The sequence below is a fragment of the Haliotis asinina genome, chromosome 6, assembly GCF_037392515.1.
Source record: "Haliotis asinina isolate JCU_RB_2024 chromosome 6, JCU_Hal_asi_v2, whole genome shotgun sequence".
NCBI classification, from domain to species: Eukaryota; Metazoa; Mollusca; class Gastropoda; order Lepetellida; family Haliotidae; genus Haliotis; species Haliotis asinina.
The window spans coordinates 1,394,685-1,407,484 of NC_090285.1; the positions used below are offsets into that span (position 1 = coordinate 1,394,685).

At 44.3% G+C, this 12,800-nt stretch overlaps 1 protein-coding gene across 3 annotated transcripts in view; it reads left to right on the forward strand.

Annotated features, from left to right (window-relative positions):
- Positions 1 to 12,312, forward strand: part of LOC137286438 (transient receptor potential cation channel subfamily V member 1-like) — a 38,854-nt gene extending 26,542 nt beyond the window's left edge. For 2 of the 3 annotated variants that reach the window (XM_067818302.1, XM_067818301.1), the window contains exons 2-16: positions 752 to 978; positions 3,534 to 3,682; positions 4,053 to 4,156; positions 4,259 to 4,399; positions 4,771 to 5,015; positions 5,249 to 5,333; positions 5,726 to 5,899; positions 6,089 to 6,162; positions 6,765 to 6,947; positions 7,277 to 7,450; positions 8,388 to 8,543; positions 8,640 to 8,717; positions 9,554 to 9,737; positions 10,046 to 10,245; positions 10,757 to 12,312. In XM_067818302.1, coding sequence (XP_067674403.1) covers positions 3,568 to 3,682; positions 4,053 to 4,156; positions 4,259 to 4,399; positions 4,771 to 5,015; positions 5,249 to 5,333; positions 5,726 to 5,899; positions 6,089 to 6,162; positions 6,765 to 6,947; positions 7,277 to 7,450; positions 8,388 to 8,543; positions 8,640 to 8,717; positions 9,554 to 9,737; positions 10,046 to 10,245; positions 10,757 to 10,925 — 2,082 coding nt within the window. In that variant the 5' untranslated portion in view covers positions 752 to 978; positions 3,534 to 3,567 and the 3' untranslated portion in view covers positions 10,926 to 12,312. Of the gene's footprint in view, positions 1 to 751; positions 979 to 3,533; positions 3,683 to 4,019; positions 4,157 to 4,258; positions 4,400 to 4,770; positions 5,016 to 5,248; positions 5,334 to 5,725; positions 5,900 to 6,088; positions 6,163 to 6,764; positions 6,948 to 7,276; positions 7,451 to 8,387; positions 8,544 to 8,639; positions 8,718 to 9,553; positions 9,738 to 10,045; positions 10,246 to 10,756 lie in introns of all 3 variants that reach the window. The other variant, XM_067818300.1, reaches the window with a different exon arrangement.
- The last annotated feature ends 488 nt before the right edge of the window (positions 12,313 to 12,800 follow it).

Genomic DNA, 12,800 nt, shown 5'->3' on the forward strand with positions numbered 1-12,800 from the left:
TGCACATTGTGTAGTGTACGTTATACCGTGCACATTGTGTAGTGTCCGTTATACCATGCACATTGTGTAGTGTGCGTAGTTTATAGCGCGACGAATACATGTGTTGTTCAAGTTATGGCTACATCGTGTATAGTGTACAGTCCATATATTCATTGTTATGTATAGTGCAAATAATTGTTTGCATTCCGACTAAATTAGAGAGTATAATGTTATGTGCTGTCATGGTATTTATGTCTGGAGTACAGTGAAGTATACGAAGAGTGTATAGCGTGTAAGGAATTAATTATTGGTTCCAGAAGAAGTGAATCAGATGATCGTCAATTAAGTCGTATACATACCTGTATCACAACACCTCATCGCCGTCCGGCATATCTATTGTAACATATATATTGAATATCTCACCCAAGTGTCTACCAATATCAATTATATCAATACGAGTTGATAAAGTTTCGAATTATTACCTTTATCAACGAGTGTCGACATAATTGACACAATATGTTTCAGTTGTTTGTAAAGAGTTGTGAGGTACATCCATTAAAACTGCGCGGTCTCTCTCTCTCTCACCATGTACTCATGTGTCGTCATTATATAATGGTAGTAAAGGTTACACATGGAGACGTTTCATCGTCTCTTGTGCCAGACAAGGTAGCCATCACCTGTGTGCCGGCTTGACATATAGCGAGACAGACCATGTTATGACATTAACACTCCGAATTACCGCCTTTGTGATGTCTCGTTCTTCGGTATTTAGATGTGCCCCTCTTCTGTCAGATCTGGACTGAGTTGAAAGACAGTTACGTTGCTGACTGCGTGTTACAGAACGGTTGGAGAAGTCATGTGACTCATAGTGTAGTCATCTATGCCCACAAGGCCGTTTACAGATAAACGCCCCAGTGCTGAGGAGAAGGAAGTAGACTGGGTGCTACATGTGATACTCTCACACTGACGGAACCATATAAAGTCATATCTATACCTACGGTGAGTATTATTTGTATAGTGTACACTCATGGGGAAAGGGCTGATGGCGGATAGACTGTTGTCCTGAGTCAACCAGGAAGTGCCTCAGGCCCACTCTCATTAATGAATATATATGTTGTTGAAGCACGCAGATTCATCGGTTCAGTCCCCACAACCCATCGCTTATACATGGCAGGCTTTGCTCACCTTGTATACAGATATATTGACTTCTGTCAGTACTTAGTAAAACGTGGTTTACAGTTCGTCTGCACATCATCTAGTAGAAAGACTAGGTCTTTCTTTGTTTAACATTATGTGAAGTCACAAGTCGCGCATATTGAGCCCGCCCTTTCTAGAAGCAAGTGTAGACGGATGTTAACTATTCTGCGTTTTCCGCCGCTTGACGTCTAGGGTCAGTTGGTTCCGCCATAATGTCACTCTCACATTAGAAGTAGCTGATAAAAACGTTATCCAACGTTTAGGGTCAGATGAAACAGCTGACGTATTGTCATAACCAAAAGACGAGGAAAAGCAGTAATTTAGTGAGACCAGGGACCATATTAATTATATGGTCATTGGTGAAACTCGAGATCCGATCCATTCAGTGACGCCCATCATGTCCAGGGCATGTCTTTAACATGTCTCTGCGTGTTGTCTTGTTAATTCGGATGTAATCAGTGGAGGAGACAAAAGGACGCAGTTGGCGGACTGGAGGCAGTACACAAACAACCCTGATGAGGGAGAGACGGCGTACAGAGATAAGGGAGAGACAACGTACAGAGATAAGGGAGAGACGACATACAGAGAGAGACGACGCTCAGAGATAAGGGGAGACGACGTACAGAGATGAGGGGTAGACGACGTACAGAGATGAGGGAGAGGCAACGTACAGAGATAAGGGAGAGACAACGTACAGAGATAAGGGAGATACGACATACAGAGAGAGACGACGCTCAGAGATAAGGGGAGGCGACGTACAGAGATGAGGGGTAGACGACGTACAGAGATGAGGGAGAGACAACGTACAGAGATAAGGGAGACACAACATACAGAGAGAGGCGACACTCAGAGATTAGGGAGAGACGACGTTGAGAGATGACAGCCCAACGCTAAATTTTGAGTATTCCAGAGGCGGTGAAGGGGTGTCTGTCAGTTGTACAGATTCACGGTAGTAAATGCCAGTCGGATGTGGTCCACAGATTTACCTTTTGAGATTGTTTTATGTCAGGTGTGTGGGTGCGGCGTCAAGGCATCGATCGCGATAAAGGCATGCAACATGGTAATTATGTAAACAGATGCCTGCAACCCACGAGCTACCTCCATCTACACCTGTTCTGTTCATCACCATAGATTGTCGGCGTTGTCGCGGTGCCGATGTTTACATCGAGGTCGTCTATGAAAGAACCTGAACTTCGCTAAGATATGGATACGTTAACGTATATCAGGACTAGCTAACGTAAAGAGAGCCCTAGTAGAGGCAGATTACATTGGCCCTTTGGAGGAGTACACGAGGCAGACAGTTCGAGGGTATGGCCTAATGAATCTGATGCTGTAAGACCTCAGTTGCCGATGTTGGAAAACCTCACCTGTCGGTGTTACTAGACCTAAACAGTCGGTGTTGGAAAACCTCACCTGTTGGTCTTAGTAGACCTCAATTGCCGATGTTGGAAAACCTCACCTGTCGGTCATAGTAGACCTCAACAGTCGGTGTTGGAAAACCTCACCTGATGGTCTTAGTAGACCTCAACTGTCGGTGTTGGAAAACCTCACCTGTTGGTCTTAGTAGACCTCAACAGTCGGTGTTGGAAAACCTCACCTGTTGGTCTTAGTAGACCTCAACAGTCGGTGTTGGAAAACCTCACCTGTTGGTCTTAGTAGACCTCAACAGTCGGTGTTGGAAAACCTCACCTGTTGGTCTTAGTAGACCTCAACTGTCGGTGTTGGAAAACCTCACCTGTCGGTCATAGTAGACCTCAACTGTCGGTGTTGGAAAACATCACCTGATGGTCTTAGTAGACCTCAACTGTCGGTGTTGGAAAACCTCACCTGTCGGTCATAGTAGACCTCAACTGTCGGTGTTGGATAACCTCACCTGTTGGTCTTAGTAGACCTCAACTGTCGGTGTTGGAAAACCTCATCTGTCGGTCATAGTAGACCTCAACTGTCGGTGTTGGAAAACATCACCTGATGGTCTTAGTAGACCTCAACTGTCGGTGTTGGAAAACCTCACCTGTTGGTCTTAGTAGACCTCAACTGTTGTGTTCAACTGTTCAACTATTCAACTGTTGAGTGTTTTCTGACTAACAGATAGTAACCTTCAACTGTTAATCATGAGAGGATTTCAGTGCCAGCAGACTTTTGTTGTTGGGCCTTAGGAGACTTTAGGGTATTTGATAATGATGTTGGGTTTTGATAGACTGGTAGCTGATAGTGGACTTAAGCCTGGTCAGTGTAGTACATGAAGGCTTAGATCAGGGAAATACAGTTCTACGCGCGTTTCATAAACACTTTGTGAAATACATTTCGAGTCTGTTCACTTACTCGATCTTTATCTAATGCATGTTCTATGATTACAGGTATTGTCACGTGATCTAGGCAGGTGTTCCAGGTATGTTGAGCAGGGCCTATCGACATGGGAGGGACGAGAATCCGGCCCCACTTCGCAAGCGTCACAAATCCGGACCCACTTCGCAAGACCTCATGATGCAGGAACTTAGTTCCTCCGGTACGTGTTGTGCTGATAACAAGATCTGTTCTGTAGCAGCTGTTTCCTAGAGATGCCATTATTCAAGTCGTATTGTCCACGTACACGACAAAAACAACAGTTTCCCAACAACACACTAAAAGCACCAATATTACATTGTTCTCAGTTAATCGCACATGAGGAGATAATTTATAACTCTGCACAGAGAATAATTATTAGCAATGTTAGTTACACACTCAATGACTAAAACTAAAACAACACTTGGGGGTATCGTGTGGTGTGACACCGTGGTACAAGCAGATATTATGGATAATTTGAGGTAGTAGTAATGTCCTGATCTTGTGTCTGTGTTCACCAGTGAGTATCTCAGTGCCATTCTCCAATGACGCAGGTGAGTCCCTTATGCGGACGTCTGTGGCCTCGACCCAGCCGATCATTGCGTCTGTTGCAGACTTCCTTGGAACCGATGTCACAGACGATGTCTTCCAGAGAGAGGTACTATAGATGATATTAAAGAGTCGTATTCAAACAGCTTGATACTGGCAGCGTTAAACCAGATGCGGTGTTGTCAGTACTGGTCAACCGTCTCTCTTGCAGGTTGTTCAGAAGACACAGACACACTACATCGGCCGACAGGAAGCGGAGACCGAGGTGATTATTGACAAGCTAATTGACAGATACGAGGGGAAGGACAAGGCGTTGCTGTATGTCGTGTCGGACATTCCCACAGAAATAAAGGTAACATGCTGTTGGATGTAGACGGAACACTTACCAAATTAAAGAACGTGTACTTCAAACCTCCTTAGGTGTCATAGTAAACGTGCGAGAGATGCTGGAAATCTGCAATACAGCTCAAATTATAATGGACCGAGGTATGGATGGTTGTGTGTAACATGGTGCACTGGATGTTGTAGTCATTAGCTGTTAGGCCATGTAGCTGGAATACTTCTGTGTTAACGAACACACCAAGTAGAGACGTCAGTATTTGTATCGTCCCTGCATATTCAGAGGTAATATGATCCTGATTTACTATGTCATAAACGCCGCCTCGCTACTTTACCGACTTTAGTGAAGAGATGTTTTGTTGGTGAGGTTGAGTTCCTGTTCAGGTGCAGATCTTCGTGAACACCCTGCTCCACCGTGGCGCCAACCCCTCGACATGCGATAGTTCGTGGCAGACCCCCCTCCACCACGCCGTCAAGAGGAACTTCAAGGGGGTGTGCAGTAAACTGCTGGAGAACGACGCCCTCCCCCACGCCCGAGACAAGGACAACAACATGCCCTACCACCTGGCCCTCAACAACAACAACGACGACATCGCTGCCCTCATCCTCAACTATATGCCCAACGCCGTGTGAGTGATAATCCAAGACCCACCACAACCCTGACACAAGCCACACAGCGCTCTCATTCAACGATAATCTTAGACTAATTAAAACTCTGACAAAAACTGATCTCACTGGTGTCATTCAAGGATAATCCTACTGTCTGGTGCTTGTCATGCCCCACAAATATTTTGCTGTAAGACATAACACTTTGCATTACTATATCTCCCTTATCGAACACTTATGATTTTAACTCAACCAGGGTCCGAGAGCTCCATACAGCGGCGGATGACAAAGGTTCTCAGGCAGAATGCAAATTTCACACTCTCCTACGCAATGAGATGCTAGTAAGTATAGACGTGAACTAGCACACACTCTTGGACTATATGGTGTGTGGTCTTTTACAGCAGAATGTTTGACTTACATTCTAGAAGACGGTGTTTCTAAAATGAAACACACAACTTTGTGGATGACAACTTCTTATGTATTGCATAGAGCGACGTTTCGATATAGGTTCTTATACTATTGTCAGTCTGTCTTGGATGTCATGGTCTGTGAAGTACTGTATAGTCTGTGTTCTGTGTTACAGCAGACTGTCCTGGGTGTGAGGTACAGTATAGTCTGTGTTCTGTGTTACAGCAGACTGTCCTGGGTGTGAGGTACAGTATAGTCTGTGTTCTGTGTTAAAGGAGACTGTCCTGGGTGCGAAGTAAAGTATAGTCTGTGTTCTGTGTTACAGCAGACTGTCCTGGGTGTGCTGGACTGTATGATGGATCCTATAGGAGACAGCGGGCATATGCGGGTGTTTTACCACGTGCTGGAGGCTGACGAGTTTGGCAGATCCCCCCGACATCCATCGTTTGGTTCCAACTCCAAGTCCTGCCTACACGTGATTGCCAAGGAAGGGTATAAGGTGAGAATTTTCTTTAATAAAATAAAGGTAAAGATTCGATATAGCCAAATGTTCTCATCATCTTCTGTAACCTCTACGGCTAATATTAGATCACACACACTGAATGTGAAGCAGCATTTGCACTCAAGAACAATCCACGTTGTCTAGTACCGATGGTCACATATGTATCTTCTCTTCCCTCGTTCACAGTCGGTGGTGTATCACGATGTTGTCAGGCTCCTTATCAGGAAGAAGTGGAAAGGTTACGCTCGCTCCCGGTTCCAGTGAGTAATATCAAAACCCATGCTGTGTTGGATATAACTGTAGGCACCATAACTAGGGTCATCTGGGTGGACACAATAAATCTGTGGTACTCTATAACTAGGGACATCTGACTGACTGACACAATAAATCTGTGAGCTCCATAACTAGGGACCATCTGTTTGACACAATAAACCTGTGGGCTCCATAACCAGGGCCCATCTGTTTGACACAATAAACCTGTGGGCTCTGAAACTAGGGACCATCTGTTTGACACAATAAACCTGTGGGCTCTGTAACTAGGGACCATCTGTTTGACACAATAAACCTGTGGGCTCTGTAACTAGGGACCGTCTGGGGGCCACAACTTTACAACCGTGATAGAAACCTTTGCCCATACTCTGCAAAAATTGGGTGCAAAATACGACTATGATACCAGTCATATAGATATCTCAGTCTAATGACTAGTTCGAATGCTTATGTTGAGCCTCCAGACATGAGTGTGCTAAGTGTACTAAAGTCACAACATTGAATACTCTATTAAAGTGTTTGACAAGTCCACGGACTACCGAATCAAGCGTACACTCCACACAAGAACATATATGTAACAATGTTTCTGTTTTAGGATCAATTGTGTCTTGTTTTGCATCACGCTATTTTCGATGACGTTTTCCGCCATCTCAGCCGTGATGACGTCAGACCCCACAGTCTACGACTCACGTGTCCAGTTAGCACGTGCGGTGTTTGAGGTGTGGTCTTACCTGGCTGTGGTCATCACCTTCTTCCTGGAGCTCAACCAGTTCAGGAAGTACGTCACACAGTAACAACACAATGCTCAAACATAGCCTTGATGTCTTGTAGAGGGAGTTCAACATCATCATATTTCATCGTATATGTGGGTCGGTGGGGTAGCTTAGTGGTGCCCAGGGTTCGATTCCCCACATGTGTACAATTTGTGAAGCCCATTTCTGGTGTCCCCCCGCTGCGATTTTGCTGAAATATCGTGCTTTTGTGAAGCTTCATTTCCGGGTCATTGTCGAAATCGGGAAACTGCAGGTGATCAGGAATAATGGTGTGGCTAATATTGGTCGAAACATACAACATGCAGCGAGTTCCTGACGATCTGGCTTTTTGCAGGCACAGACTGGACTACTGGAAAGACAAGTTTAACTGGATCGATCTGTCGTCCTCGAGTCTCCTGTTGCTGGTCCCACCCCTCCGCTTTACTCACAGACAGGAACAGTGGCACGTGTTCTCGGTGGGTTACCTGCTGTGGACACTGAGACTCTTCAAGTATGCCGCAGTGTTTCGGTAAGACCAGTTGTTTCACCTGTATATCGTACTTCTACTGTAAGTGGCATTTTAGACGTTGGTATGATGAGGATGAAGACTTTCATGGATAGACAACTTCTTTCTTGCAATGGATGCGACGTTTCGGTGTAGATTCTAACACCGTTATCAAGCAAAAGATAAATGTTACAGTCAGTATGTGTAATCAGTCATTTCACGTAATGACTAAATGAATCAGCCATTTACACGTATTGTCTAGTGCTTACAGGCACGTCACGAAATGTAACCGTTACGATTCATTATGTGAAATGACTGATTACATATACTGACTGTAACATACATAATTATTATTATGCTTATGGTCAACCGTATTCTGTGGACAGTCAAGATGTTTTCCAGGAGGCCAGGTCATATCTCCAAGCTGCTCGATGTTAACGTTACTCAACTAGATAATTTTGAGGAAATGGAATCGGTTCATTTGTTGACTTGAAAGTTATGACTTCTACCGTCGACCACCGAGTGTGGAATGTATTCCCTGTATATTTCACTTTTCAAACGGTGTTTGCCACACTCCTGTGAACATTCGAGTATGCCGTTCTCGATTTCCCAGGAGAGGGTATGGTATGATGTATCTCGAGACTTCTTGTGGGAAGACTAATTGGACATTAAATTTAATCTTTGCTTTATACTTACGGTTTGGACTATATCTGGGGTGATTCTGCTCTGGTAAATACCCTAAGACGTGTCTGTATTCTCAGTTCAAGACTGCTTTCAATGTTGCATCTTATTTTTATCACTAAACCGTGATAAGTTTAAAATAGCTTGGCACAGTTTCGTTGTAGTTCTCAAAGGTATCACATTCCAAGAAATCAAAGGATTTGTAAACAACTCTGTAATAACAGTAAACTCAGTATTAAAGGCATGAGGCAATCTAGCTATTTCCTGTCCTCTTCGTCAGACAAACGGGAGCCTACGCCCAGATCTTATGGCGCATCGTCGCCCACGACTTCCTCCAGTTCACAATCGTCTTCGCCGTCATCCTGCTTGCTTTCAGTGGATCCTTCGTCATGGCACTTAGGGGAGAGAACTCCTTGCAAGTTCACAATGAAACCAGGTACGAGTGGTCCCTCTTTATTCTTTATATCACATTGCCACCATGTTTGTTATACAGTGTTGATGATGAGTATACATTCTATGTCTTCCTGAACAGCACCTTCTGGGACACCCTCTTCACTGGCGTCCGGATCCTTATCGAGGGTGAGAGTGTCATAGAATACACAGAATACAGGTGAGTGGCCCTACATCTATGGACATTGACTTGAACGTAAGACGGGTGCAGACAAGCGTTTGGTCAGTCCCAATCTGTTGAAAATGAAAATTCATTATATTTCTGGTTATCCTGTTTATTATGATATACGTCTTAAACATGTTTCGCATTTACACGAGGGCACAGTCAGTAACAGAGGGACTCTTGTAATAATGCTACCGTCCTCTGATGTTTTACTGTTAAAAAGGCGGCACATTGTGTAAAGGACGCTGTCAGTCTGTGATCGTCATATCATCAAATTTAAGGAAACGCAGCACCAATTCTAAATATTTGCATTAATATGTACGTGGGCCTGAGGCATTTCTGATGAAAGTCTGATCTGTTTGGGAAACACACGAGTGACTGTATCGACACACACTTCATATCTGATGTGGCAGAGGAGGCCGCAGTAATCAAGGTCAAGCTTAAACAATGACGAAAATATTTCACAATGATGGTCCTGTAATACGACCACTAGCAGTGTGTGAGTGAATTGTGGTTTACGCCTCACTCAGCAACAGTCAAGATGCTACTGACAGTACTATGCAAACATGATTGTAAGTTGTGGTACTATCGTCCACCAAATATCGCCACTTTTGTCGAGTCCAACTTCGACTCCAATCACTACGAAGTCAAGAAACCCACGAAAAGGAAAACACGACGAAACAAATAGTTCTATTATAACGACATTTATCAAGGTTTGTTCTGGCTTGGGGTTGTAAGAGACACGTGAGTGAAATAAGGGACGCGGGTTGTATGACATCGGACGTGTACCTGAGTGCGTGTTTTATCACCGGCGTCTGTACCTCCTCTGACAGCACGCTGAGCTGCATCATCATGGTCATCTTCCTCTTCACGTGCATCGTCGTCCTCCTCAACATCCTCATCGCTCAGCTCAGCGACACCTACCAGAACGTGCAGCGGGATGCACAGCGGGGTCTGGAGCTCAACAGGGCGTGGATTATTGCCCGCGTGGAGCTCAACAGTTTGTTTATAGGCAAGGTGAGATCGCATGCCGGCATTGTGAGATTGTTTGTGAGCATATCAGATCGTTTGTGGGCAATGTCAGATTGTTTTTGGCCAATGTGAGATTTTTGTGAGCATTGTAAAACTGTTGATAGACAAGGTGACATTTGTTTATAGATAAATAGAGGCCGTATCTGCACTAAGAAAAGATTGCATACTGAGTTAAGCACAATGAAGAACATGCTGCCAGTTTAACACCAAACATATGAAAGCTGGTTATCTATAGATTAACGCTAGTGAAGCCTTGGTGCAGCACAGACTCAGTGTAAATGTTGTTCACTTAGGGTTACCGTGTGACGAAGTACCAGGAGGTGGAAGAGATTGCCAGTCCACTAGACGTGTTGGAGAAGTGGGAAAACCCTCCCCTCAACGAGCTCAACAAGTACATCCGGGACATCTGGGACGGGCTGGACTCACACAAGCTCAACCTGCTCACCATCAAGAACCGCCTTGCCCGACAGGAATACACGCTCACCCGCATACTGTGAGTGTGCGCTCGGTCGAGAACAACGTGTACATAGGACATAGCACCGAGACATTTCGGATTACATGAAATTTCAATGCCACAAAAGTATCTATAGTTTCCATTCATAATCTCAGCACCCATTGGTCCTATAGCTAACGTTGTCCACATCATGTTTATACGAACAGTATCCATAATATGAAGCAATTCGGCTGGTGCAGGATACAGGTGCAGCGCGACCTTTCTATAATATTAAGACCGAGGCTCCCCACCGTCACACAATCATATAATAGTATGCTTCAGCAACCAGGAAGTTCTGACACTTTTAGGCATGTTACTACTACTTGTTTAGACACGTAGTGTCCATACAACAATCAGAAAACATTAGTTTAAAAGATGATGTAATTGTACCCGTTTCTTCACGACTACTTTTCGTACTTACAGTACAAGACGCTAGTGTAGTTGAAATGAGGATCTATATTGGTTATTGAATAGTGGTGCTTCTTTTGGTGATACTTGGTATCTGTTCCAGAGAGCAGCTGGACAGAATTGTTCCGCCACAGACACCTACCGCCATGGAACCTACTACCATTACATTAAGAAGCGAGGACACTGATCGTATCCAGGCACAGATGGCGATACCACGGGCAGGACAACATGCTGACCTCTCAGGAGCCCAGGTCGACATCAAGTTGGAATGATGACCTCTTTGACGTCAGCAGTTTCAGAATCACTGAATCGTCAGATTATGTGTTTACATCTGCGACAGGAGGCGTTGTGAGGTGGCCAATTGGGGGATCCCTAGATGAAGGATTGCCTCCATCCCCACTAGTCAATAGGTACGAGAAGAAATGACCCTGTATGCATATATGCGACCTGTTTAACGGATGTGACGGCTATTTCTGTGAGGTTTGTGACACTCTTCTGTGAAACATTTCTGTGATGATGTGACGGCTATTTCTGTGAGGTTTGTGACACTTTTCTGTGAGACATTTCTGAGATGATGTGACAGCTGTTTCTATGAGGATCTGTGGCTAATTTCTATGAGAATCTGACAGCTATTTCTGTGAGGTTTTGTGTAACGTTTCTTTGGTGATCTATGCTGCATTTCTGTGAGGATCAGAAGAATCTTTCTGTCCCTAGTGTCACATATGACATGGTGATAAACATCCAACATCTTCACAAACATGTTTTGACAGATTACACGCGCCACAGTCACAGTCAAAGAAGACTGGTCACAATCTGAGGAGATAAAACAACAACCCTCACAGTCAGATGGGATAGATAAGTCAGACAATGGCAAGCTCCAAAAGCGCCATATGACGCTACAAATGTGTAATGTCACCGGCTTACTGAGGGCAGCTACTGTCTCGCGGTCTGAAGGAGCATGTGAATCATACAACATTGTATAGATATGACTGGCATTGCATGACTGTCATCTCACAACATTGTTCTTATTGCATATATGGACAAGCTTTATGGATGAACAACTTCCTTATTCAGCTGATGCAACGTCTCGGCACAGCTTCTTTTATCGTTATCAAGCTAATACTAGTGACGTTTAGGGGAGACAACTCCTGTTGTATCGTAACGTGGCATTGCATACAGCACTGGCGAGTTCCAGTCCACATACCACGGTGACACTGTCGTTACGGTTAAACATTTGCCGTGACAAAAGGTATAAGAAACCACCACAGAACTAGCAAAATATAACACTGACAAGTCTCAGGTTTTCAATAATTCTGTATTCAGCAGAAACAAAGGCAAAAGTATACAGATTCACAAGAGAGGTTTCATGTACAGTACAACAACAATACAACGGAGTGCGTTCTAAAGTAATGGGCCACAAGTATAATGTCAACTCAAGATCAACAATAAGGCATTGTAAATTATATATATCGATCCCTGAGGTCATGCTGATATCAGGTTTTCACCAGAAGGGTAGACATGATCTGCTCTACCGGTAGCACACACAAATGTGTGTAAATCGCGCCTCTGGTAGATATGGCGACTCCAGCTGTCTATATTTTACCGGCGTTTCATTCATTTGCTGCCATTATCAATCCCAATAAATTTATGTAGATTCTCTATTCTCTTTTCACCAAGTCTTTTGTCAAAAACAAGGTCCAGTCCATCTCTGATCTAGACAGGGATAGCTGGTCTAGTAAATCGTTACAACTGTGTGTGCGTCCTTTCCTGTTATAGTCACTTGTTGCTTATAGTTCTGTCTGCGGTACCAGCTGGAAACAGGTAATGGTCAACAGAGGGTCACGTCACGCTTCAAACAAGAGAATTCATTTGTTTAAACGGAGATGTATCAGTGTTTTCAAGTGTTGTGAGGTAGCCCACGTATGGTGACCGTGTCTATGACACACCACGGAATACAGGCTGCGTCAGACCATGTGTCTTCCAGAGGTCATTGTTTGCTTGACCTGAGGCTATTGTCCGCTCGGGAGATGTTTGTTCAGATTGATGTGTGTCTGGATGTGGTGTCGCGTGGTCGTGACTATGCATGCTCAACTACAACAAACCAGCTTTACGTGTTTCACATTACGTCGCACCACCACCCCGGTCTA